Source organism: Neophocaena asiaeorientalis, unplaced genomic scaffold (assembly GCF_003031525.2).
Source record: "Neophocaena asiaeorientalis asiaeorientalis breed wild unplaced genomic scaffold, Neophocaena_asiaeorientalis_V1.1 scaffold263, whole genome shotgun sequence".
Lineage (NCBI taxonomy): Eukaryota > Metazoa > Chordata > Mammalia > Artiodactyla > Phocoenidae > Neophocaena > Neophocaena asiaeorientalis.
The window spans coordinates 228058-256042 of record NW_020175015.1 but is presented as its reverse complement, the minus strand read 5'-3'; the positions used below and the strand labels follow the sequence as shown (position 1 = coordinate 256042).

Here is a 27985-nt window from a genome sequence, read left to right as displayed (position 1 = left end):
GTGGCCCCATGGGCCTCCCTCTCGAACAAAGTGACTCTCCTCCATTTCTGTGCCACGGATCCCTCTGGTATTCTGGTAAAGACTATAAACTTTATTCAGAGTTTTAAAATGTGTACTACAAAGTACGCTGGATTTCAAAGGAAATCAATGGTATTAAAATATAAATACGTACACATTAAGACATCGAATTCCACATACGGTGACACATTCTTTTTTGTTATTACGTTAAAAAGATCTAGCAGCAGGCATAATCATTACTATAATTCTTTTTTTTTTTTTAGCTGCGCTGGGTCTTTGTTGCTGCGCGCAGGCTTTCTCCAGTTGCGGCGAGCAGGGGCTACTCTTCATTGCGGTGCGTGGGCTTCTCATGGCCGTGGCTTGTCTTTGTTGCGGAGCATGGGCTCTAGGCACGCGGGCTTCAGTAGTTGCGGCACACGGGCTCAGTAGTTGTGGCTCACGGGCTTAGTTGCTCCGCGGCATGTGGGATCTTCCTGGACCAGGGACCAAACCTGTGTCCCCTGCATTGGCAGGTGGATTCTTAACCACTGTGCCACCAGGGAAATCCCACTATAATTCTTTTTTTTTTTAAATAAATTTATTTATTTATTTATTTATTTTTGGCTGTGTTGGGTCTTTGTTTCTGTGCGAGAGCTTTCTCCAGTTGCGGCGAGTGGGGGCCACTCTTCCTCGCGGTGCGCGGGCCTCTCACTGTCGCGTCCTCTCCCGTTGCGGAGCGCAGGCTCCAGACGTGCAGGCTTAGTAGTTGTGGTTCACGGGCTTAGTTGTTCCGCGGCATGTGGGATCTTCCCAGACCAGGGCTCGAACCCATGTCCCCTGCATTGGCAGGCAGATTCCCAACCACTGTGCCACCAGGGAAGCCCCCACTATAATTCTTTAGTGATGAGAATAAATGATTTTTCAAGATATCCCCAACTGCCATAAATGTGATACGGAAACACTTTTGGTTTCTATTGGCGTCACTGCCTACAGGGGCTGCTGCTAAGACTACCGTGGTCTGGTACATAAATGAAGGAAACATGAAATTTCTATAAGAGATGGGTGAAAATTAAGATGTTGGGTTTTTTCCCTATCCAAGTCCATGGATCTCCAGGTTGGACACTTATCTTTGTGTTAAGTCCTCTTTACACACTATCTCGTGTCGTCCTCCCAATACCCTGTTGGAAATCGAGGCTCAGGGATGGGCTGTGGCCAGTGAGCGGCAGGGCCCCGACTTCATGGAAGAGCGTGTCTGTGCTCTTCCTGGGCTCCACTGCTGCGTCCCTGCAGTGAGCAGCCATAGGCTGCCCGCTAACGGGCCTTGGGGAGCAGAGTTTTGAATCATCAGCTTGACCATGATGTGTGGGGTGGGGTGATTGTAAAGGTGGGTCCTGAACCTTCCGCATGTGGAGCCAGAAGTTGTTTGCATCTCCTGGCCCCAGGGGGGTTGGTTCCTGCTGCAGCCGCATGATCTACAGGGATAGATCAGGGAGCCCACTGTTCAGGGACTGGGATTAGACTCTGAGAAAGGCAGGTTGTTTGGTGGGTGTAATTCATTTTTGCTCAATAAACCTTTCCTGTGTTGGTTGCTAGGGCTGGAGAAGTTCATCTGACCTGGTTCCAGCTCCCAAGGAGCTCAGGGGCTGAAGGGCCGTCTGCTGTAAGGAGTCTAATGGGGGACCCAGATAACGATGAGACAGATGATAGGGGCTGTGGACACACAGGGGTGAGAGCGAGCGGGGCCCCCCAGCTGAGAAAGTCCAGAACTAGAATGCTGTCTCTGGACTCTCCATCTGTTCTCTTTCCTCCTCCCAGGCTGCCTTAGCACCAGAGTGAGGACAGTAGGTAGGGACTCCCACTTTCCCAGAGAGCCCAGACATCTGGGCAGGGCAGCCTGGGGCTCTGCCCACTCTGATCCCGCTACCCCCCAGCCAGAGTTAGGCGTTTGATGGCAGCTGGGTTTCTCGGCTGCTCAGACCCTAGCCTGAACCTCATGGCCCTGCCCAGGCCCACCCGGAGCATCCACCTAGCCGCTGAAGGCGCTTGGATACCTGTGGAGTCTAGGGGGCTTGTGACCCCTTTTCTAGGCCTAAGAATGGGGACCAGAGGCAAACTGCTCAACAATGTGAGTGACTTTGTAAGTGGTCTTAACTTAGTCACACCCATTCACCAAGCTGCCTCCAGTACTTCACAGTTTGCCTTTAACAGGGTTTTACAGGCTGCAAATGCTTCCCTAGAGACTCACCTTCCCTGTCTGTGACGTCACACTCCTGAACTGGTCCTGAAAAACTGGACACCTGGCCACTCTATGTTCACCGCCTCTCCCAAGATAGTTGTACCACTTTTAGCTACCTTGGGGAGAGGCTAGCTCAGAGGCTTAGAACAGGACCGCGTTGTGGATGACAAGGGACCACCATTTTCCTGCCCTTAGCCTCATGGAGTGTCTGTGTCCGGCCCTCCCCTCTCCCTCGGGAAACCAGAGGGGGCTGAGCACGGTGGGAAGAAGAGAGCATGAAATCCAAAGCCAGGCAGCCCTAGAGCACCCGTGACTAGTGCAGCGCCCACCAGAGGGTGTGCCTACAACCAGGGTTGGCTTCCCTTCCTAGGCAGTGGAGGGGATGCTGGACGGAGGCCATGCTTCTCCCAAGCATGAGTACCTGTTGTCCCTGGTCCTGTGCTAAGTGACAGGGGGCAAAGAAGATGTGACCCAGCTAGTGTGGAGAATTCAGAGGTGAGCGGTCCGTGTGGGAGGACAGTATGATACCGGAGAACAGTTCCTGAGGTGAGGTCTGAGCTTAGCCTTGAAGGCTCGGTAAAAATTGGAAGGATAGAAGCTCTGATGAGGGCTTTCTGTGCCAGGTTATTCAACCTTATGGCCGGCAGGCCCAGAATAAAGGGACCAGTGGAAGCTGGTCCCAGGGAGTCTTCAAGTGTCCTGCTGGGGGTTTTGAGAGAGGGACTGATGGGCTCTGGGCTTTGGCCTAGGACTGCCTGGTGCTTGGTTATATTGGAAGGGGGCCAGCCCTCCTCCTGGGGCAGGAATCCCACTCTCCCAGGTCCCTCCAGTGGCAGTCTGGGGCTTCTAATTTTTAGTGAATCTCTAAAGCCTGGTGCAGATTTTGGACTTAATAGTCAGACTTGAGTTTGAATCCTGGCTCTGCCTCACTCCTGCTGGGTGACCTTGGGCAAGTTACCTCCCCCTGGAGCCTCAGTGCTCTCATCTCTAAAATGGGGTAAAAGTCATGCTGCCCCACACTTGAGACAGTGACTCATCCCAAGTCCTGAGACATAGAGGCACTTGGCAGGTCCCTCCCCTCATCCACAGTCACTATGCTGGACACTCGGGTGGGGAGAACATGCCAGGAGGGGCAGAAAGAACAGCTCTAAGGACAGCTTCACAAGAGATCCACCACCTCTGGCACTGCTGCCCAGACAACATGGAGCCCACGTGCCCCTCGATGCCGGGACAGCCCATCAGAGCCTAGGAAATGAGGCTCGTGTCCCCGTGAGCCGGCTCCTCCCCTGCCCTCCTACCCTGCCCCCCGCCATGGCTGTGGGCCCCCTCTGCCCAGGGCCCCAGCTGTGCCTAGCTTAGTGCCATGGTAAACACTCAGTCACTTGGTGACCCCATGCCCAGAGGGGACTGAAGCCCACCCAGGGAGGACAGGCCTGACCGGGAGCCTTCTGCCTCCCCCCAGGAGTGACCTGCAGCGTCATCCTCATGTACACGTTCTGCACCGATTGCTGGCTCATTGCTGTGCTCTACTTCACCTGGCTGGTGTTTGACTGGAACACTCCCAAGAAAGGTAAGAGCACAAGTCACCCTGCCCGACCCCCTCGCCCTCGGGACACTCCCTCCTGCACAAGCTGAAGTTCCTCATCATGGGTGCTACCCCTTTTTTACTTAGCACCTACTATGTGAATAGCATTGGGCTAAGCCAGGCTGTGGTTCTGGATGGGGGGGGTGAGGGGGGAGGTTAATAATGGCTCTAAGGTCACATAGTGGTCCTCATGGAGCTCACACTCAATCCAGGGTTTGCAAAACGTGAGGGAATGAACTTGGAAAGGGGCCCAGGGGGAGGGAGGAGGACGCTGCATAGGGCGCTGGTCACCTAGCTCAGGGGTTCACAGTGGCTCTGCCTGAACAACACTCTCTCCCACTCCTACTCCTTCCCAACACTGTATTTTGTTCACTGGAAGGTGGCAGGAGGTCACAGTGGGTCCGAAACTGGGCTGTGTGGCGCTACTTTCGAGACTACTTTCCCATCCAGGTAAAGACTTGTGGGTGTTACCTTGGGAGGGTGGGAATGGATGGGAAATCTGACTTCAAGCCTTAACCCACCCACGCACAGTGACCACATGTGCTGGGTTGAACCATGTGACATCTCCCACTATGAGCATCTGTTGATACTCTACCCCACTTTATGCAGGATTTGAGGCAATTTAGGATACGTATAATGCTATACCAGGTAAAAAGAAAAATCAGGAATTCGGGGAAAATATACAAGTATTTCACCCATAAGGGTCAACAGAGTTGCAGTGGTTGAGCTTCATGGTCACCTCTGAGCTTCCTGGCAGCCAAGGCAAAAAGGGAAACATGATAGTTATTGGTCCTCATTTTGGGAAAGGAAGAAGTTTATTTATTCCTTGGGGAAACAAGAGTTGTTCTAGCGTTTGGATCTAAAAGGTGTTTCAGATACTGAGATCCTGGGTGATGTAAGGAGCAGGTATAATAGCAGATATTATGGCCATTGCTTCTCTGCCTTTCAGTGAATATTAAAGTCATAACTTAAAATGGAAGTGATTGGGAATTCCCTGGTGGTCCAGTGGTTAGGACTCAGCACTTTCACTGCTGTGGCCTGGGTTCAATCCCTGGTCAGGAACTAAGATCCCACAAGCCACAAGGCGCAACTAAAAAAAAAAAAAAAACGAAGTGATTTATCAGGAGCAATACTACTAAGGTAGTCCAAGTTCATCTGGGCTGAACCAAGGATAGCAAAAGGTGTGAGGGGCTTTCTTTCCTTCTGAAGCTCTTACAGAAATATCACTTCCCTCAGTCAGTCATGGGTAGGTCACTGGGGGTCCTGGCCATGGGAATTAGGGCCCAGAAAATTTGGTGGGCACTGAATGGAGAGTGAGACCCTAATTGCAGAAGTGCTTGGGGAAGGCTTCTGGAGGCACTGCTGCTGGAACTCCGTCCTGAAGCTAAGTAGCACTGAAGGGGCAGGGAAGACAATGAGAGCACCTGAGTTTGAGAAGAAGCCTGGGATGTGGCAGCTGGTGAGTAGGTGGAGTGGAGAGGGAGGATCTCCATTTATTGGAAGCTTCTAGGAGCCAGCACTTTCCCCCAAGGAGTCTGTCCTTTAACCCTCACAGTAAGTACCCTGTAAGGCGGGTATTAATTTTATCCCATTTTTACAGAAGAGGAAACTGAAGGTCAGAGAGTAGCACAGCAGAATGAGCCTAATAGGGGGTTGAGCCAAGATTCCAGTTGCTGTCTTGCCTCAAAGTCTGGCTTCTTCCCACCACAGCATGCTGAGTCCCTATGCAGCAGAGCTGTAGGAAATCAGCTTGGACGAATCCTCAGGCTTCCCTCAGGCTTGGAGGATGGAGGCAGGAAAAGCAGGGCAGTCAGACCCTGGGTGAAGCCAGGGTGCAGTCTCCCCATATGAAGCTGGTTTAGACCAAGTTGATCTCTGGGTTTCCTTCCTCCTGCACCACTGGCTGCTCTGGGTCCCCCACACTGGTCTTCTGAGCACCTGCCTTCTCTGGGGCCAAACTCAAGGTCCTGACAAGATAAAAAGTGGCTTGGTCTGGCTTTCAGTTAACGTTCTATCAGACCCCCTGCTGGTGGTCTGCAAGCTAGGTTGGCAGGGCAGAGGCATCTGGGCCCTGGTGCATGTTGGTGACGCTGGTGGATTGTGGGTAACTCTGGCAGAATCCTGAAGGTTTTCCCTGCAGGGGAACGACCTCCCTAGCCAACTCACTCAGTACCCCAGCCCCGGCACACCCTAGCTGCTGAGGTAACCCAGCAGAAATCGGTGGGGTTTGAAAGTGGAGGCAGCGTGTGTGCATGCAGAAGTGTGCATGACACAGGGTGGTGTATGTTTGCTGTTGTGAGTCAGCAACTGAGACATCCTGGCGTGCTGCCTGGGGGAGGTGGCCAGGTAACCCTACATTTCTCCGCTGCACTCACAGGACCAGCTCCCTCTGCCCATTCCAGCCTGAGCCCAGTTTTCCCAGGACCTTTGGGGTCAGGATTCCTGCTCCTCCCTTTCCCTGACCCCATCTCTCTGGCTGCAAGGAATCCAAGGCTGTTGTTGCTGGGAGGATGTTGCATCATAGGACCCAACCCTCTCACTTTGGAGGTGAGGAAACTGAGTCCCAAAGAGGGGCAAGGACTGGTCCCAATTGCACAGCGACTCCATGCCAAGGCTAGTACTAGAATCCAGGCCCCAGGTTCTTTCCCACTGGATCCCTACTGCCTGTTTCTCTGTGAAAGATCCAATCCCAGACTTCCCCACTGGATCGAGCCCCACTCCGTGGGTCTTCCTCCCTCTGCTTTGCTGTTGGAGACCTGGGTTGAGGTCCTGCCCTGTCACTCTATTCACTGGCCAGCACTGTTGCTCGCTGTGTACTGCTGGGCCCCTGATGGGGACACAGAAGAGTCAGCCCTGGCCCCTGCCCTTGGATCTTGCTAGATTCTGTTACTTTCTGCCTATGGGACCGTGGGCATGCTTTCTCAAGCTCACTGAGCCTCATTACCCTTATCTGTAAAATGGAGCTGCTCATATGATAAAAAGTGGTAAATTATGGTTGGATGTGAGGGATTATGTACTCTTTCTCTCTGCTAGGGCCCTTACCTTGGGGGCCAGGCCCCAGAGTGGCCTGCCCCTCAGGAAACCTCTTCAAGGCCAGTAGCTCCCCCCATCCAGAACAGGATGACCTGATGACCGCTGGTCAGTGCTGGGACAGACAGGTACCCTTCCCCACTGATCTCTGCCCTTCCCAAAGAACCAAAACAAAACCCCGTGTCCCTTATCTCACCTCTGTTCCAAGAAGACAGCTGGGAGTTGGAGCCACGTGACACATGTGAGCTGGCCCTGGGAGGGCCCCTAGGCACCAGGACCAAAGCCAAGCTGGGCTTGAGGCATTTATGCCTCAACCTGGGCTCTGTGCTTGCTGCTGGTTGACCTTGGCCAAGCCCCTGCCCCTTGGGGCCTCAGGCTCCTCTTCTGTGCGTGGAGGGTTTGGCCTTAGTGACCTGATGTCAGGGCTGATGCTCTGTGGAGTCGTGTATGACCCTCCTGTCCCACCCCCTTTTCCCAGCCTCTTGCCAATGGTTGGGTAATGATTTCTAACTGTGCCCACCCACCCCTCCCCACTCCCTTATTGGTGAAGCTCTTTGCTCTTTGCCACCAGGGCAGCTCAGCTGGCCCAGAGAGCATCCCTTCTCCCAGCAGAGGTGGGGCTCACGTGTTAACAGCAGCCCCCAGGACCACCAGCTACCTGGAAGAGGAGTGGGCAGTGCCCGGGTCACCTTTCCTCGAGAGACGGGCAGGATCTTTGGAGAAGAGACTAGGAAACACTCTCTGAGCTTATAGTCACCTATCTGTCCAACTGTCTCATTTCACAGATGGACCTACTGAGGCCCAGAGAGGAGGGACTGTCCCAAGGTCACAAAGCAAGTCAGTAGCAGGGCTAGTATAGAAACCAAGGCTGTGTCTGCTTCAGGACCTGTGTTCTCATTCCTTTGTTCCCCTGCCGTGGTGCCCCACTGTGTCAGCTTAGGTGAGTCTTCGTTCCTCTCTGGTTCTGAGTTTCCTCCTCTGTATGGTGCCAGGCTGGGACAAGGCTATCTGAACACCCTACCTGCCCAGGGAGGCAGGGTGGGAGGGGCGACTTGCCAGGAATGTGTCCCAGGCTCATGTCAGCCAGCAGGCCTGACCTGGGCAACCCCTTGGGCTGAGACTTTGCCATGGGTAAACAGTCAGGGGACACGAGAGCAGGTATGTCAACAGAGCCTTCATCAGCAGTGTCCTTCCTCCTCCCTCCTGAATGGACGCTCTGTCCACCCATGGCGAGGGGAGTGTGGCATGAAGACAGATCAAAGCTGTATCAGGGGCCCGTCCTTTTCTGGGTGCTGCACCAAGGGCCATTAACCTGCACTGTGCCCCACGGCACCTCATTTAACCAATGTCCCACCAGATAGAGGCTTGGGGGAGGGAGGAAACGATTTAAAGAGCTAGCTAGGGTTCCGCCAGGTGGCCCATCTGTATCCCAGGTCCAGGGAAAAGCACAGCTGGGTGGCCTAGTCTAGAGGTGGAGGATGATTTGCTGTGACCTCCGGGGAAGCAGCAACTCCTTTCTCTAGGTCTTAGTCTCTACCTTGTAATCAAAGGAATGGCCCAGATCCGGGGTCTTCCACCCCATCCTGTGCTGGGAGCTCCCAGGCCCAGCCATCAACTCAGGAGCAAGTTTCCAATGCGGTACTGGCTGCCTCCGCTCTCACCTCAGCGCCTTCCTCGCCCATGGAAACCAGGACAGGGTGCTTTCTCCTTCTGGCTTTCCCGAGAGCTAATTCGGTAGGGCAGACGTGCTCTCTGCGGCAAAACCTCAGAACAACCACTTCTCGAAGCGTGTGTAAAGCTGGGCTTCCCCTACCTCACTGGCCGTGGATTCAGCCGCTGCTCTTCCCCATTTATGTGGTGGGCAGCTAAGGATTACTTGGGGTTTTGAGCAGTTTTAATCTGCTCGCCAAAGGCAAAACGGGAGAAAGAGTACAAATGCCCCAAGCAACTGGGTACGACACAGGGGATCTTTCTCACAGTCACACATACGGGCAGTTACAGAGCTGGGAGGGGTGCCAGCCACCCTCACTCCCATCCCCTTCTGGCCTCCATCACCTGAAGATTCAGATTTCAGTTTCCCGGAGGCCAACCACCAGCACCCCATGCCCCCACAAACTGAGCGCGAGGTTCTTCCCTCAGTCAGGGAGTTCCCAAATCTGGAGTCATAGAAAACCCAGGCTCTTGACATTCTGCCGGTGGCCAGGGGCTCTGCTCCAGCTGGCACCAGCGCAGGGCAGGGGGAACCTTGAAGCGCTGCAGGTGGGAATGTCATCAGTGCCACTTCTCCAGAGGTGGGGCAGCCCACCAGACCAAAACGGTCATACCCTTTGACCCGGGAACTGTCTTTCTTGATGTTTGTCTCAAGAATGCAAGCAGACATGAGGACAAAAATAAGGTATTTATGGAAACATTATTTCTGAGGGAAATTTTAGAAGCTTTTTAAAGGCCCATCAGTCAGGGTTTGATTACAATTCTATTCCATGTAGCATAGCCATGAGAAGACATGTTACTGAGGGATTTTGATAAGGAAAAATAGCTATGATATGCTTGGGAGGTAATTATTTCCAAATCATATCAACCATATGACCTCAGTTTTGTGGTTTTTTTTAAAAAGAACATTTGTCTATTTGAGTAGAAGAAAAGCTCAACAGAGTCAGAGCGGTTTATCTGGTTGGCGGTATGACAGGTGCTTTGGATTTTCTCCCTACTTTCCCATATTTTTAAAATTCTCTGATTATTCATTAGTTTCCTAATCCTAAAAGAAAGTGATGTTCTTCTGAACAAGATGCCAGTCCTCTCCGTCCCTCTCAGCACCCTCCACCCCATCATGTTTCCTGTGATCCTGGGTCAGTGCCTCTTGCTGCTCAGTGTTTAGGGAAACTTTGCACCATCCAACCCACCGTCCAAGCCACCAGTCCCAGGGCGGGAAGCCAACCATCCTTTAGAGCATCCAGGGCAGCTTTGTTGATAGCACCGCAGGTGAGCGACTCCAGCTGTGCAGCTGACCTCCCCTGCCCGCAGTGTGGCTGGCGCAAGGGCTGTGGCCTGTCCTTGGGCTCCCTGCATCAGAGCCTGAGCTGAGTCTGGCTGTCTGGAAGGAGGTTTCCATTCAGGCCAGCCGCACTGTCCCTTCTCTGGCCAAAGAAAGGGACTTGGACTTTATGCCAGTGGAAGCTGGACATCCCTCTTTATCTGAGAGTGACAGGAGTTGCGCTGGGGTTTTAGAGCAGTCACTCTGGCTGTGGTGAGGAGGATGGGCCCAGAGGGAGGGAATGCAGGAGGCTGGCAGAGTGCAATTATGAGGACCTGGGAATGTGTTCGGCTGGAGAAATAAGGGGAATGAGGGAGAAAGTTTCCCACCCCCTTCCCAGGGACTCGAAGTCCAAATGGTGACTTGCAAGTACCCGGCACTGAGAACCCAGTGATGAGAGTCTGAGGTCGGAGGAGAGAGTCAGTCCAGTCCTTCAGGCCCAGGCTTCCAGGGGCCAGGGCACACCTAGTGCCTCCCCTACCTCTGGGTGTGCCCCAGTACTCCTCTCTTGGCCAGCTTCCTCTGACCTGAGGTCTTCCCTGCAGCTGGTGAAGACACACAACCTGCTGACCACCAGGAACTACATCTTCGGATACCACCCCCATGGCATCATGGGCCTGGGTGCCTTCTGCAACTTCAGCACGGAGGCCACAGAAGTGAGCAAGAAGTTCCCTGGCATAAGGCCCTACCTGGCCACGCTGGCCGGCAACTTCCGGATGCCAGTGCTGAGGGAGTACCTGATGTCTGGAGGTGAGAGTCCACCTCTGCGTGTCCCTGCCTGAGCCAGTCCATTGGCCAGGAAGCCAACCCACCGTGCCCTGGTGCCTGGTCCTGTGTTGGAGACGTGGTCTGCTGAGGCACAGTGGGTCAGGGCTGAGTGGGAGAGCGGTTCATACAATCTTCAGGGTTCAACTAGGATAACATCTTCCCTAGAAAGCCTTCTCTGACCCCTTTTCTGGGCATCCCCAGCCCCTGTGCTGCCCTTTGCACGACTTAATCATCGTCCATGACTCTCATTATCCACCCACCTTGATCCCCACCAGCCTGACTTACTGGGATTCCCTAGCACCTGGCACCAGCATGAGACAGTTAGGACCTCAGGGAACGTTTGCCAAATGAATGCATTCCCTAAACAACCTTGTGTCATTGTCCCCACTTTACAGATAAGTAAGCTGAGGCTCAGAAAAAAGAATGGCTTACGTGGGGCCATACTTCCAAGTGGCTGGATTAGGTCTGGGACCCGGGTCCACGGCTCTGTCTATATTTGACCATGTGCAGGGGGTAGGGAGTGCATCCATGGGCAGCCCCGACTGTGTGTCTCCCCTCCACTCCCCAGGCATCTGCCCTGTGAACCAGGACACCATAGACTACTTGCTTTCAAAGAATGGGAGCGGCAATGCCATCATCATCGTGGTGGGGGGCGCGGCCGAGTCCCTGAGCTCCATGCCCGGCAAGAACGCAGTCACCCTGCGCAATCGCAAAGGCTTTGTGAAACTGGCCCTGCGCCATGGGTGAGTGCCTCCCAGAACACGTGTGCACATGCATGCACACACCTGTCAACAGTTCTGCGCAGCCCAGGGCAGCAGCTCCTGGCCTCCTGAAGGCGGAACCCACACCCCAGGAAGGCAGAGAAGGGGGTTAGCTATCCTGTGGGGAAGGGGAGGTTGGAGCCCAGAGGTTCAGGCCAGGGTTGCCCAAGCTCAGGCTGGGTGGCCGAGTGGGCGAAGATGCAGCCTGGGTCTCCTGGGCCCTGGCAGGTGGGCTGAGAGGCCAGCCAAGCCCAGAGGCAGCACTGTGCCCCAGGGCCAGAGCGTGTCATGCAGCTAGGAGAGCGAAAGGCCAGGAAGGAGGGTGTTGTGGCCCGAAATATCAAGGAAGCCTTCTTGAAGGGGTAACCCTGGGGACAGGCAGACAGGAGCTAGGCAGCCTGGATTTCTCTGACCTTTTCTAGGGGTACATTCTGGATAGCCACCTGTTCAGCACATTTCACTGGACAAAGTGCATTTACTTCTATGGTCCCGTTTGATTCTCCTGCAAAATCCTGCAGGGATGCCATCCCCATTTTCCACTTGAGAAAACCGAGTGAGGCTATAGTGACCTGGTCAGGGCCACATTGTAAAGCCCTGACATGCTCCCCAGTCACTAACAGGGGCAGAGGGCCTGTCCCCATCTGGCAGTGAGGGGACATGTGGTTTGGGGTCCCCCGGCTGATTCTTGTACACCCCTGACGGAGGGGAGTTTGGCTGGCGTCTGGGGCCTCTAGGGCCGCCAGGAGGAACTGAAGCCAGTGATTGGGCTATGACAGACCCTGGCCTCTCCCTTCCAGAGCCGACCTGGTTCCCACCTACTCCTTCGGGGAGAATGAGGTGTACAAGCAGGTGATCTTTGAGGAGGGCTCCTGGGGCCGATGGGTCCAGAAAAAGTTCCAGAAGTACATTGGCTTCGCCCCGTGCATCTTCCATGGCCGAGGCCTCTTCTCTTCCGACACCTGGGGGCTGGTGCCCTACTCCAAGCCCATCACCACCGTGGGTGAGCCCCCCTTCCTCCAGATCCTGAACTCGGGTGCCACAGCTAGTTTAGTGGCAGAGTTAGGATTCAAATCCATCCCTGGCTCTGATGTCCAGGCTCTGAACCATGAGGACGTGGACCTGTTTGGGTGCTGATGGGAATGATCGTTGCGGGAGGGGGATAGGGGATAGTTCCATTACCACGAGCTAAGCTGTGCTAGATGAGAAAACAGGACTCAGCAATTCTGTGTTTTCAGAGCCCAAGTCTATCAGGGAAGACCCCCTTACAGCAAAGATCAATAGGGGGTGTGAGGAGGACATGCAGGGTGCTCTGGAGGGTCATAATGGACCCCAGGGAGGAGGTGACTCTTTTTTTTTTATATATAGTTTTATTGTTTTACTTTTGGTTGTGTTGGGTCTTGGTTGCTGCTCACGGGCTTTCTCTAGTTGCGGCGAGCGGGGGCTACTCTTCGTTGTGGTGCACGGGCTTCTCATTATGGTGGCTTCTCTTGTTGTGGAGCATGGGCTATAGGCACACGGGCTTCAGTAGTTGTGGCACACGAGCTCAGTAGTAGTGGCGCACGGGCCTAGCTGCTCCGCGGCATGTGGGATCTTCCCGGACCAGGGCTCGAACCCGTGTCCCCTGCATTGGCAGGCGGATTCTTAACCACTGCACCACCGGGAAGTCCCGGTGACTCTTACACTATTAGCTGAATAGGAATTATCCTGAAAAAGAGGGGAGGAAGAGACTTTTTGTCAGAAACCATAGCCTAAATGAGGTTCCCGCAGCAAGACTGTATAGATTTTTGAGGAACAGATGCAAATCAATATGCCTGGAGCAGAAGCCTGTGAGAAGCGTAGCAAAAAAACTGGCTGCACTTCGCCCCCAGCTGTGTTGCTTTGCGTTCATATGAGACAATTTAGAGGACTCCAGAGAATTATCTATTGTAGGAGTATGTGTGTCTGTATGCATCTGTTAATGGTTCACAATCTAGAGATCACATAAGAGCATGGAGGCCGCAAGCCATGGACTTCAGGGGCCAAAGCTCACATAGATACTTTGAGTTCTTATCAGGGCCAGATGTTTTGCTTTGTACTTTTTCCAGAGAGATCAACTTCCTGCATTTTAGGTCACACGATCCAGACTCACCCTTGACTCTTGTTACACACAAATCCCATACCAGGTCTGACGTCTGTGAGGCAGCAGGGACATTTCCATGCACAGGGTGGCTGGAGAGGGACGGGGTCTAGTGGACGGCATGAAGGAGTTTGCTCCTCACCTTAAGAATGGAAAACTGGGGAGTTTCCTGGTGTCCTAGTGGTTAGGATTCTGGGTTTTCATTGCTGTGGCATAGCCCTATAAGGAAGGATCCCCATGTGATAGGTGAGGAAACTAAGGCGCAGAGAGGTGAAGTGATGTGCCCAGAGCAGGGCACAAGCAAAGCCATTACCTGATCCCACACCTCTCACAGGAGCTCCCAGCTGAGTACTGTGGGTACAGCTGGACTTGATCCTATCTGCTGCTTAGTGGCTATGCGGCCTTGGGCAGGTCCCTTCCCGTACCCCTGGGCCCCAGTCTTCTCACCTGTAAAAGGGACAGCCTGCAATGGAGCACATTCAGCACAGTTCCTGACAGGCGGCTGGCAAGTAGCGCAGGGTCGCTACCATCAGCATTATGGTGGATGCCCAGGGAGCGTGGGCCGGATGGCACTGACTAACCAGAGGCCTCTGCCCCATCCCTGCAGTGGGTGAGCCCATCACTACCCCCAAGCTGGAGCACCCGACCCAGCAGGACATCGACCTGTACCACGCCATGTACGTGGAAGCCCTGGTGAAGCTCTTCGACCAGCACAAGACCAAGTTCGGCCTCCCGGAGACCGAGGTCCTGGAAGTGAACTGAGCCTGTCCGCGGGGGACAGCTTCTGGGAGGAACCAGCTGCAAATCATTTTCTACCAAGTTCTCTAGTGCTTTTTGTTCTGTAAATGTGGAAGCGTCATGGGTGTCTGTGGGTTATTTAAAAGAAATTATAATAATTTTGTTAAACCATTACAATGTTAGGTCTTTTTTTAAGAAGGAAAAAGTGAATGTTTCAAGCTCTTTCACTTCCAATTTGTCCTGTTCTAGGTGGTGGCTGACCCATCTGGGCCTTTATGGTTTCTCAACCAACCCCTCTTCTCCCCTTCCCAAAATTACAGAGAAAATTCAGTCCTGGTTAACTGGGGAAGGAGGACAGCCATTAGTGACTCAGGCCAGTTAGATTATTTGCCCTTTGTCCCTGGGGGATGAGGGGCCAGAAGCTTCCTCTAATACAAACATCTCTACGGCCGGCTACCCCACGCTTGACTGCACGACCAGCTGCTTCTGCCAAGGGGAAGACTCAGAGGCAACAGGGGTCCCCATTTTCAAGAGCTCAGGGATAAACGTCTGGAATATTCAAGCTCAATTCTCCTTTCTGCCACCCCCCACGGCCCCAGTCTCTGAAATCTGAGCCTGGACTGGCCTCCAGAGAGAGGATGGAGGTGGCGGTGATCCCAGGCTGGGGAATGAAGCTGTCTGGTTTAATCATCTCTTGGATTATCAAGCCCCACCACGTTCTGGTTGGAGTGCTGGTTTTCCTCAGGGAGCTGATGACATGGACCCAGCACAGACCCTGCATTGGCCTAAATCACGTACTTCTCAGTGGCCTAGGTTTGCTTAACCCACACCCTCAGTAGTGGATGTGGGCGAGGGATCCCATTTCCTGTTCTCAGAGGGACCTGGCCTTCTGAGCAGCAGAATGGTCCAGAACAGAAGTTCCCCGAACCCAAACCTCATATATTTGTGCCTTTCTGAGAGGGGGCCAGGGAGGAAATCTAGTCCTTGGTGTATTCTGTTTTCTTCTCTTGATGAGATTATTATACCATGTCAGACTTTTGTATATTCCTAAATGAATAAATGAAAATGAGTGTCCTCTATGAGTTATTGCAGGGGCCACATCTGCATCTTGCCGTTGACACTTGGGGAGACCACCGCCCCCACGGGGCTGCCTGCTGAGCCCTCTCCCCCTTGCTTCTTTGGCCCACATGGCCCTATGTGGTGTATTAGTTATTAATTGCTGTGTAATAAATTACTCCACAACTTAGTGGCTGTTGGGACTTCCCTGGCGGTCCAGTGGTTAAGACTCTGCACTTCCAATGCAAGGGGCACGGGTTCCATCCCTGGTTGGGGAACTAAGATCCCACATGCCGCTGCAGCGCAGCCAAAAAAAAAAAAAAAGACAGAACTTAGTAGCTGCAAACAACAGTGTCCACTTTCTGAGGGTCAGTGATCAAGGTACAGCTTAGCTGGGCCCTCTGCTTCAGGGTCTCACACAAGGCTGCAATCAAGGTATCAGCTGGGCTGTGATCATCCCAAGGCTTGACAGGGGAGGATCCACTTCCAAGGTCATTCTTTTGGCTGTTGGCAGGATTCACCTCCTCACTGGCTTTGACCAGAGGCCACTCCCAGTTCCTTGCCACACGGGCCTTTCTGTAGAGTAGCTCACAGCGTGGCAGCTGGCTGCATCAGAGAGAGTAAGCAAGAAGAACCAGAGAGAGTGCAAACAGAAGCCACAGCCTTCTATAACCTAATCTTGGAAGTGACAACCTATCCCTTTTGCCATATTCTCTCCATTAGATGCAAGTCACTAGGTCCAGCTCACACTCTTGAGGATTACACACGGAGTGAACACCAGGAGGCAGGGCTCACTGGAGCCCCTTCACAGCTGCCTTCCACCTGTGGTAAAGGCTACTGTCCTGCTGTAAGGTCCTAGAATAGCTGAGCTAGAAAGGTCCATATGGATCACTCAACCATGTTCCTTGCCCCTGGCCTCAGTTATACCACAAAGAGGGAGGCCTGGCCCGCTGTCACTCTAGTGATTTCATACCACACCTGGATCTCACAACATGCCACCTCTCTCTGTTCTAATTCCGTTCAGTTCAGTGAGTACCAGGTACCTGGGGGAACCCTTCCCACCTGAGACTAAAGTGACTTTCCCACTTCCCACTACCTAATGCCTGTCTTTACCATTCATCTCAGGGACCATTCCTCTGGGCCAGAAGCTGTGAGCTGGCTGCGTGGGAGCAGAAACAAACATTGGAAACAGCTGAGGATATGCAGGGTGGTCAGAGCTGTGATGGAGAGGCCCCTAATCCAACCTGGGGTGCCTCATTGATCTGGGGCCCCAGCGTGAGCTGGGACTCAATGGGTGACTGGAAATTTGCCAGGAAGGAGCTGAAGGGCAGAGCAGCAAGTGCAAATTGGGGAGGCTGCTGATTTGAACCACTGAGAGGTGGTGGTGGAGAGGTCTGCAGTGGGGCTTCCCATGGAAGGGCAGGGAGCTGGCTTCTCCAGAGTTTTTCGGTGGGGAGGAGGGCAGGGCAGAGAAGAGGTGCCCTGGAGGCCAACAGAGGCTAGATTCTGTAGCTCCAAGCAGGTCTTAGGCCTCAGGCCACAGAGCCCAGGTTAGAGGACAGACATTTCCTTTAGGATGGAGGAAAGGCCTGTTTTCTGATGCCTCTCAGCCCCATACCAGCCCCAGCCCGAGGCTAGCCATGACCCTCATCATCTGGCTCCAGGCTAAACTAGGCCAACCCACAAACGTAGGCCATTATTCTCAGCATTAATTTTGTGAAGATTGGATATCTACTGTGCATCAGGGAACTCCACCGTCTCTGCCTAGGAACAGGAACAATAACCAGGCCCCAAATCTCGGAGGGACCACCCGGGGCAACGTAAGTTCGGCCCTCTGTATCCATGGGCTTTGCATCTGCAGATGCATGGCGCCAACTGGACTACTCTATTTTATACGAGGGACTTGAGCATCCTCTCATTTTGTTATCCACTGGAGGGAGGGGAGTGGAGTAGGGGTGGGGGCTCTGTAACCGATCCCCTGCAAATAGCAAGCGTGTCTAGCAGCCAGCTGTGCAGAGCAGAGGCGTGCCTCGCTCTAAGCTGTGTGTGGTGAACTCTAGGTAAATGCTGTGAACATTGCCTTGGGTTGGGAGTTGTTACCTTGGGAGAGGGAACTGGAAACTCCTTTTCCAGAAGACCCTCTGCCTTTGGACGGTGGGAGTGCGGCTGCTGTCTCAGCCTGAAGGTCAGTTCCATGATTCTGCTTGTTGTTCCCAGATATGGCCACTAGGGGGCACTGAGGACAGGTCTGAGGCGAACGCGGCGCAGCTTCCTAAGCTTTCTTTTCACATTATGACGCTTATCTAGGTCCTACCCAGGGCTAGAAGCTAGAGATAAATAAAATCACAGACTCCCAAAAGCTGAGAGATAGACAGAAATTTAACATTCACCGTGAGCAATTCCTCCTAACCTGGGAAACTTGGCACAGAAAGGCCAACAGACTTGCCCCTAATTACTCAGCAAATCAACATTCACCGAATTCCTCCTCTTGACAGGGAACGAGGGGCTTCCAAATCGAATGTCCCCGGTTCTCAGGTGCTTGAAATGTAATAAGGGCGACAGAAACGTAAAGCACTCATCTTTTAAAAAACTTTGCCTCCTTTTACATTCCCTGTCTGGTTCTAGATGTCACTACTGCCCACCATCAGTCGTGGTGGGCTCTTCGCTCCTCCCCCTTCCCTGCCCCCCACTCCCATAGCTGCTTGCCGATGCTGATGCTGACATTTTTGTCTCTCAAATCATTCCCTCCTTTCTCATCCCTGATAACATATACGAATGAGTGTGGGATCCAGCCTGTGACATTGCCCTTACCAGCTGCATTATCATGTCACTTAACCTTTCTGAACCTCAGCTTCCTCATCTGTAAATGGGAATAATCGATATTCCTGAGTAAATGAGATAATAGGTATATAAATATATGATATAAAAATAAAATGTATTCATCCAGCTCTCTCAACAGGAAATAATAGCTGTGATCATCGTCATCATCATCATACCCTTAGGGGGTCTCCCGGACCTATTAAACTGAGCTCCCTGTTTCCAGGCCTCTCTCCAGCTTGCTGTTCCTGCAGCAAAGTGGCCAGACTTCCTTATTTTCTTTTTAAATAAAAGCTTTATTGAGATATAATTCATGTATCGTAAAGCCCATCCTTTTAAAGTATGTACTACAGTCAACTAATCTATGACAAAGGAGGCAAGGATATACAATGGAGAAAAGACAGTCTCGTCAATAAGTGGTGCTGGGAAAACTGGACAGCTACATGTAAAAGAACGAAATTAGAACAGTCCCTAACACCACACACAAAAATAAACTCAAAATTGATTAAAGACCTAAATGTAAGACCGGACACTATAAAACTCTTAGAGGAGAACATGGGAAGAACACCCTTTGACATAAATCACAGCAAGATCCTTTTTGACCCACCTCCCAGAGTAATGGAAATAAACACCAAAATAAACAAATGGGACCTAATGAAACTTAAAAGCTTTTGCACAGGAAACTATAAACAAGACGAAAGGACAACCCTCAGAATGGGAGAAAATATTTGCAAATCAATCAGTGGACAAAATCTCCAAAATATATAAACAGCCCATGCAGCTCAATATTAAAAAAACAAACAACTCAATCAAAAAACGGGCAGAAGACCTAAATAGACATCTCTCCAAAGAAGACATACAGATGGCCAAGAAGCACATGAAAAGCTGCTCGACATCACTAATCATTAGAGAAATGCAAATCAAAACTACATGAGGTATCACCTCACACCGGTTAGAATGGGCATCATCAGAAAATCTACAAACAACAAATGCTGGAGAGACTGTGGAGAAAAGGGAACCCTCTGTTGGTGGGAATGTAAATTGATACAGCCACTATGGAGAACAGTATGGAAGTTCCTCAAAAAACTAAAAATAGAACTACCATACAACCCAGCAATACCACTACTAGGCATATACCCCGAGAAAACCATAATTCAAAAAGAGTCATGTACCACAATGTTCATTGCAGCTCTATTCACAATAGCCAGGACATGGAAGCAACCTAAGTGTCCATCGACAGACGAATGGTTAAAGAAGTCGTGGTACATATATACAATGGAATATTACTCAGTCATAAAAAGAAATGAAATTGGGCCATTTGTAGAGACGTGGGTGGACCTAGAGCCTGTTATACAGAGTGATGTAAGTCAGAGAGAGAAAAACAAATATCATATATTAATGCGTATATGTGGAATCTAGAAAAATGGTACAGATGAACCGGTTTGCAAGGCAGAAATAGAGACACAGATGCAGAGAACAAATGTATGGACACCAAGGGGGAAGTGGGGTGGAGGTGGTGGTGGTGGGATGAATTGGGAGATTGGGATTGACATGTATACACTAATATGTATAAAATAGATAACTAATAAGAACCTGCTGTATAAAGAAATAAATAAAATTCAAGAAAAAAAGGAATAAATTTGAAAAAAATTGAAGTATATAATTCAGCGGGTTTTAGTATATTTGCAAAGTTGTGCATCAATCACCACTCTCTAATTCCAGAACAATTTCATCACCACCAAAAGTAATCCCATACCAGTTAGCAGTTATTCCTTATTACCCTTCCCGTCAGGCCCTGGCTAAAAACTAATCACTAACCTACTGTCTGTCTATATGAATTTTCCTGTTTTGGACATTTTCTACAAGTGGAATTATACAATAGGTGGCCTTCTGTGTCTGGCTTCTTAGATTTAGCATAAAGTTTTCGAGGTGTATCTGTGATGTAGCATGTTTCACGAATCATGTACCATTTGTCCTTTGGAGCATGAAAATTTTAAATTTTGGTGTAATCAAATTTATCTAGGTTTTTTGTTTTTTGTTTTTGTAGTGTGTGCTTTCATATCTAAGAAGCCACAGCCTAATCCAAGGTCACAAAGATTTACTCCTATGTTTTCTTCTAAACGTTTTAGAGTTCTTAGCGTCTACATTTAGATCTCTGGACTATTTTTTTAATAAAGTTATTTATTTTATTTTTGGCTGTGTTGGGTCTTTGCTGCTGCGCACGGACTTTCTCTAGTTGCAGTGAGCGGGGGCTACTCTTCGTTGCGGTGCACAGGCTTCTCGGCTTCTCATTATGGTGGCTTCTCTTTGTTTCGGAGCATAGGCTCTAGGCATGCGGCTTCAGTAGTTGTGGCACCCGGGCTCAGTAATTGTGGCTTGAGGGCTTATTTGCTCCACGGAATGTGGGATCTTCCCGGACCAGGGCTCGAACCCGTGACCCCTGCACTGACAGGATGATTCTTAACTACTGTGCCACCGGCGAAGCCCATCTGGACCACTTTGAGTTATTTTTGTGTATGGTTGAGGTAGGGTCCCACTTCATTCTTTTGCATTTCCATTCTTTTGGATATCCAGTTATCCCAGCACCGTTTGTTGAAAAGACCATTCTTTCCTCATAAAATTGTCTTGGCACTTTTGTCCAAAATCAATTGATCATAAATGTAAGGGTTTATTTCTGGATTCTCAGTTCTATTCTGCTCATCTCTATTTCTATACTTACTTTAGTAGCACACTGTCTTGATTAGCTTTGTGATAAATTTTGAAATCGGGAAATGTGAGTCCCAACACTGTTCTCTTTTAGATTGTCTTGGTTATTCTGTGTCCCTTGCATTTCCATATGAATTTTAGGATAGGCCTGTTAATGTTTGCAAAAAAGGCAGCCAGGGTTTTGATAGACGTTGCATTTGAAGCGACAGATCAATTTGGTGAATGTTGCCATTTTAACAATACTAAGTGTTCTGGATGTTTTCCCATTCATTTAGGTTTTCTTTAACTTCCTTTAATGGTGTTTGTAGTTTTCCATATACAAGTCTTGCACTTCTGTTAAATTTATTCTTAAGCATTTTATGGTTTTGTTGCTATTGTTAATGGAATAGTTTCCTAATTTTGTTTCAGATTGCCGCGTTAGTGTATAGAAATACAATTGGTTTTTGCATATTGATCATGTATCTTGCAACTTTACGGAAATTGTTTGTGTCAAATGCTTTTTCTGCATCTGCTGAGATGATCATATGGTTTCTGTCCTTTATTCTATTAATATGATGTATTACATTAATGGATTTGTGTATGCTAAACCAATCTTGCATTCTTGGTAAAAAAAAATTTATATGTTTGGATTTAGTTCACTAGTATTTGATTCACTAGTATATTGTTGAAGATCTTTATGTCTATATTTATAATGAATAAGGGATATTGGTTTGTAGTTTCCTTGTCTTTGCCTGATTTTGGTATCAGGGTAATGCTGGCCACATAGAATGATTTGGGACGTCTTTTCTTCTGTTCTTGGAAGAGTTGTGAAGGATTGATGTTAATTTTTCTTTAAATATTTGGTAGAATTCACCCCTGAAGCCATTTGGGCCTAGGCTTTTCTTTGTGGAAAGTTTTTGATTACTAATTTAAACTCTCCTTGTTATAGATCTCTTTAGATTTTCTTTTTGTTCTTGAATCAGTTTTGGTAGTTTGTGTGTCTCTAGGAATTTGTCCATTTCATTTGATAATCTAATCTGTTGTCATACAATTGTTCATAAGCTTCCCTTCCAATCCTTTTTATTTCTGAAAGGCTGGTAGTGATGTCCTTGCTTTCAGTCCTGATTTTAGTAATTTGAGGCTTCTCTCTTTTTTTTCTTGATCAGTCTAGCTAAAGATTTGTCAATTTAATTGATCTTTTCAAAGAGCCATCTGTTTACACTGATTTTCTCTGTTCTTTTTCTATTTTTTATGTCATTTATTTGTGCTTTAGTGTAAACGTATTTAGCGTATTTTCCTCTAGTATTTCCTCTGAGTTAGTTTGCTCTGCTTTTTCCAGTGTCTTTTTTTTTTTTTTTAATTAATTAATTTATTCATTTAATTTTTGGCTACATTGGGTCTTCGCTGCTGCACGCGGGCTTTCTCTAGTTGCAGTGAGCGGGGGGCTACTCTTTGTTGCGGGGCTCATTGTGGTGGCTTCTCTTGTTGCAGAGCACAGGCTCTAGGCGCGCGGGCTTCAGCAGTTGTGGCTCATGGGCTCTAGAGCGCAGGCTCAGCAGTTGTGGCGCACGGGCTTAGTTGCTCCGCGGCATGTGGGATCTTCCCAGACCAGGGCTCAAACCTGTGTCCCCTGCATTGGCAGGCGGATTCCCAACCACTGCGCCACCAGGGAAGCCCTCCAGTGTCTTAAGGTGGAAGTTTAGTTTATTAATTTGAGATTTTTTTTCTTGTTTAATATGGGTGAGTTATAAGTTTCCCTCTAAGAACTGCTTTAGCTGCATCCCACAGTTTTGGTGTGTTGTGTTTTTGTTTCATTCATCTCAAAGTTTTTTATAATTTATCTTCTGATGTCTTTGTTGACCCATGGTTATTAAGAGTATGTTGGTTAATTTCCATGTATCTAATATTTTTCCAAATTTCTTTTGTCATTTATTTCTAATTTGATTTCATTATGTTCTTAGAACATACTTTGTATGATTTCAACCCCTTTTAATTTATTGGGACTTTTTAAATGACCAAACATATGATCTATCTTAGAGAACATTCCATGTGCATTTGAGAAAAGCATGTATTCCGCCTTTGTTGGTTGGAACAACAAAGATGGATTAGATATCTATTAGGTCAAGTTGGCTTATTGTGTTGTTCAAGTCTCCTTTTCCTTGTTGATCTTCTGCCTAGTCGTTTTATCCATTACTGAAAGTGGGGTACTGAAGTAACCAAGTATTGTTGTTGAACTGTTTATTTTTCCCTTCAATTCTGCAAGTTTTGCTTCATATATTTTGGGACTCTGCTGTTATGTGCATATGTTTATAATTTTATATCTTCCTAATGAAGTCACCCTTTTATCATTATAAAATATCTTTATCTCTAGTAACAATTTTTATCTTAAAATCAGTTTTGTGTAGCCTGTATTAGTATAATATAGGCACCCCAGTTCTCTCTTGGTTACCATTTGCACGGAATGTCTTCTATCCTTTCCCTTTCAACCTATTTGTGTCTTTAAATAAGAAGTGTGTTTTTGTAGACACAATAGTGTTGGACTTTTTAAAAATACATACAGTACTTCTACTTTCTGCCTTCTGATTGGAGCGTTAATTACATTTAATGCAATTACTAAGGTAGGATTTACATCTGCCATTTTGTTGTTCTTTCTCACCTTCCATTCCTGCCTTCTTTTGTGTTAAACATGTATTTTCTAATATATTATTTTAATTCTCTTGTTGTCTCTTTTACTGTATATTTTTGAGTTATTTTCTTCATGGTTACTCTGGAGATTACAACTGACATCTTAATTTAAAACTATCTAGTTTAGATTAATACCAACTTAATTTCTCCATCTTTTGGGCAGGCTGGCCTGAGAGAAAAGAGGGGCAGGCCACACATAGGAATGGTGTGATGGGTTAAATGCTGACCCACAAAATAATATGGACATGTCCTAATCCCTGGAACTTGTGAATGTGACTTTATTTGGAAAAAGTCTTTACAGATATAATTAAGGATCTCAAGATGGAATAACCCTGGATTATCTGGGAAGGCCCTGAATCCTATGACAAGTGTCCTTAAAAGTAAAAGAAAGGAGAGACACAGGGAAAGGGGAGAGGCCATGTTAAGGAAGCAGGGACTGGAGTTATGTAGCCACAAGCCAAGAAACAACTGGAGCCACCACAAGCTGGAAGAGGCAGAGAAGGATTCTCCTTAAGAGTCTTTGAGGGAGTGTAGCCCTAACTCCACCTTGATTTTGGACTTCCAGCCTCCACACCTATGAGAGAATAAATTTCTGCTGTTTTAAGCCAGCCAGTTTATGGCTTAAACTAATACAAACAGTGACCTTCAATCTTTGAGAGGGGTTGTGCCAGTGGATGGCAGAGTCTGGTCTTCTTATCCGTGAAACATTTCACTTTACTTGGGGTAGGCTGCAAATCTGACGCTTTTTTCTAATACTTCTGAGAAGGTGGGAGAAATTCTCATTTAATGGGTTATAATGGGATCACTAGGAGGAGAAAAATAGGAATTTCCCCCACCCCTTGGCTTCAACCACAATTTTTATGACAAACTTCTGCCCCGTATATATTCTAAACTTCTTTTGCGTAATCCTGTTTTTCTTCCTTGTAACCTCTTTTTCAAGCTACTTTTCACCACTTATTGCTTAGGGAGTTTTGGTTTGTGTATTTTCAGCTCATATTTTATCATGCATACACACAATTGTATCTCCTACACTTTTTACATAACATTACAATGCCCTTACGCACATTTAAAAAGCACCTTTTCTCATTTCTAAAATACCAAATGATTTTTGAGATTTCTAATTACTTTTGATGAAAACCAATACAAAGTATTTTTTCCTCTGATTAAACACAAATGATGTATTTTTTAAATTTCCTGTATATGATATAGAAATATATTCTGAGAAAAACATGACTTCACTGTAAAAATAAAATTTAAAATATACGCTATAATACTCTTTTATTAGAGGCAGTAAAATGTAGGATTAACAACATTGGAGTTAGACTACTTTCAAACCCCAGCTTAAAACTCAAGACATGTGACCTAGGGCAGGTGACAGAAATCTTGCTTTAGCTGTCTAATCTCCAGCACTGTGGTGAGTGTACACATGAACTGCTTACAACAATGCCTGGCACAGGGACTTCCCTGGTGGCCAGTGGTTAAGAATCCGCCTGCCAATGCAGGGGACACGGGTTCGAGCCCTGGCCTGGGAAGATCCCACATGCCGTGGAGCAACCAAGCCCGTGAGCCACAACTACTGAGCCTGCGCTCTAGAGCCCATGCTCTGCAACAAGAGAAGCCATGACGATGAGAATCCCACGCACCCCAACGAAGAGTAGCCCCCACTCGCTGCAAGTAGAGAAAGCCCGTGCACAGCAACAAAGACCCAACACAGCCAAAGGAACAAACAAACAAACAAAAAAAACAAAAATGAAAAAGAAAAAAAAATGATAGGTAGCATTTATTGAACACTTAGGAGACTATCTCAGTTTTCTGCCATACCCCTAGGGGTGAGTGCCAGCTCTCCTAGGGTTTGTGGCATGTAGGTGGAAAAGTCTGAGAAGTGTTATTTACCTCAGTTCTGTATATCTGGTGTCTAGTAATCTGCCTGATGCAGAGTTGAACCTCAGTAAAGGCTTGTGGAAAATCGCTCCTGCTCTCTGTGCTGGAACATCCTTTCTTCCCTCCCTGCCTGGTGAACTCTTATTGGTCTCTCAATACCCAGGTTAAATGTCACCTCCACTGTGAAATGTGACTGTCTTCTCTGGCTCCCACAGTCCCTGGACTTCTTCAGACCTAGCACTAAGCCCCTTGATTTGGGGCTTCTGGCCTCTAGAGCTGTGAAAGAACAATTTTCAGTTGTTTTAAGCTAGCCAGTTTGTAGTAATTTGATACAGCAGCCTCAGGAAACTAATACAGCTTGGAAACAGACAAATGTTTTCTGTGAAATTCCACCAGATCTTGGAACCAGGTATTTGGGATTTCTCAATTACTCCCTTCTCAGCAAACACCTGACTGCCTACCCTAGGCTCTAGCCATGTGGAACTACTCAACTTTTCAGAATAGGAGACGGTGTGACATACATCTTAGCCAGCTCTGGGATCAGATCCAAAGTGTCTTCAGGCTTTCTGAATACCCTAGAAAGATAGTATGCTTACCTTTTATTAAAATATTTTTAGTGCAATTATTATATACCAGGTCCTGCACTGGGCACTATTCTTAACATTAATTTACTTAATCCCCACAGCAACCTTGTTACTATTTTACAGATGGGAAAACTAAAGCTGAGAGAGGGAAACTGGCTTGCCTAGGAACATATAACTAGAAGGTGGCAGAGCCAAGATTCCAAAAGTTCCTGATTCCTGTTGTGTCTGACTCTAAAACACTGTGTTCTTTCTGCTAGGTCAGTCCAGGTGGTGGAGAAATTCAGTCTAAGGGGGAAAAAGGCAGATCATTATTCTTCAGAACGACTCAATGATAGGTATTACAGAAGCAATTGCTATAAATGCTATCATTATGATCAAGGAGGTCTTCATGGAAGAAGTGGCTTTGGAACTGTGCCTTCACTTCAAAAACACATGTCCTGATTCTCTGCGAGGCACCGGGAATCCAGAGATGAATCAGACAAGGTTCTTTTGCTTGAGAAATTCAGTGTGTAAGTTTGTGTGTTTGCAGGAGGGGTATGTGTGGCTGCACATGTGTGTTACAAACTTATTAAAAGACAGTAGAATGCAATAGAATAATCAGGAATGTAGTAGAGGCAAGTTTCCTAACTCAGGGTCTCAGAGTGTATCTGAGAAGCCTTTTGGGATCCCAACCCCAGATGAGATTTGATGGGTAAGTAAACATTAGTCAGGAGGAGAAAAGTAGCAAAGGTTTTTCAAGAACAGCATAAACACCCCACTCACAGAAGTGAAACAGTGTCCCGAGGTGCCTGGCTCAGCCTACCAGTTAGTGGAGTGTGAGGAGGGGCGGGGACTTGTGGGTTGGAACTGGTCGTGGGTGGAGCTGGCAGGACTGCCCGACAAGTTTCTGGTCTTGGTGCATCCTGCGTGGTGGTTTTCTGTCTAACCATAAAGTATTCCTTTTCAGTCCTCACACGTTGACAAGAGTCCCTCAGGAAAAGATTACTCGGGGAAACTGCAGCTACAGACCGGCCACCAGCACCCAGCTGGCGCCAAATGCATCCCCGCCCTCCTAGGGAGGCCGGTTACCATGGCAACTAGGTCAGGGCGGAAGTGGCTCCTAAAACTGACTCTCACTAATCAGGTGACTCTCCTGCCTTCTGCACGTGACACCAGAGCCCAGGCGCAAGGTCTACCTAATCAGACTCCGCCCCTCTTTTCCTTTACTGACAACTGACAGCGACCTCGAGCAATGGTCCTTGCGGCTCCCCCAGGAGACCCCGCCCCGTGGTAGTGGAAGAACCAATTAGACTGGGAAAAAATGAAGCAACGCCCCAGGTTTTACCTCCCCTTGACAGACGCAATTTAGGCCATCCCTGGGTTCCTCCGCCCCCAGCCTGTTCCTGCCGGCGATAGACAGACCTTCTGCCCAATAGCGCGTCCGTTTTCTGTGATTGGGTCCCGCCCCCGTGGGAGCTGAACCAATGGGTAAGCCAGGTCTCAGGGGGTGGTGGGGGTTGCACTGCGGTAATATGGCTCTTCCTTAGGCAGCGGTGGTGGCCGGCGGTGGGGTAGAGCGGTTCTGCCTCCCGGGTGGCTGGTTTCTGGGCTGCAGGGGCTCAGCGGGTCGTGACTAGGCTGTGGTGGCGGATGCTGGAGGAGCGTCGGCCCCGCCGCTTGGCGGCTCCCGGGTCAAGATGAGCGCTTCAGCGTCGGTCGGGGGACCGGTCCCCCCGCCGCCCCCGGGCCCGGCCGCCGCGCTGCCTCCCGGTTCTGCCGCGCGGGCCCTGCATGTGGAGCTGCCGTCTCAGCAGGTAACCCCGCGGGCTCGGGGCGCTCGGGAGGGGCCGGGAGGAGGCCCATGAGGGGACCCCGTGGGCGGCGGGCTGACCGTGTACCGGCCGGGAGACCCTGAGAAGTGACCGGGAAGAACTCTGAGGACCAAGGAGGGCTGTCCAGAGGTCTTGGGAGGGGAGGAATCCAGGGATGGCCGAACCTCTCGGGGATCCTCGAGTCCCAGGAGACATCCCGTTACA

General features: G+C 49.2%; 2 protein-coding genes across 2 annotated transcripts in view; both read left to right on the top strand.

Moving 5' to 3' along the window:
• The window catches only part of DGAT2 (diacylglycerol O-acyltransferase 2), a 31559-nt gene extending 16051 nt beyond the window's left edge, over window positions 1-15508 (top strand). Inside the window, exons 3-8 of the mRNA XM_024762008.1 lie at window positions 3696-3803; window positions 4198-4268; window positions 10425-10629; window positions 11216-11390; window positions 12206-12408; window positions 14132-15508. Of these exons, the coding sequence (XP_024617776.1) occupies window positions 3696-3803; window positions 4198-4268; window positions 10425-10629; window positions 11216-11390; window positions 12206-12408; window positions 14132-14286 (917 nt within the window). The 3' untranslated portion in view covers window positions 14287-15508. The remainder of the gene's footprint in view (window positions 1-3695; window positions 3804-4197; window positions 4269-10424; window positions 10630-11215; window positions 11391-12205; window positions 12409-14131) is intronic.
• Window positions 15509-27434: 11926 nt separating this feature from the next.
• Window positions 27435-27985, top strand: part of UVRAG (UV radiation resistance associated) — a 223462-nt gene continuing 222911 nt past the window's right edge. The window contains exon 1 of the mRNA XM_024761969.1: window positions 27435-27763. Within this exon, the coding sequence (XP_024617737.1) occupies window positions 27647-27763 (117 nt within the window). The 5' untranslated portion in view covers window positions 27435-27646. The remainder of the gene's footprint in view (window positions 27764-27985) is intronic.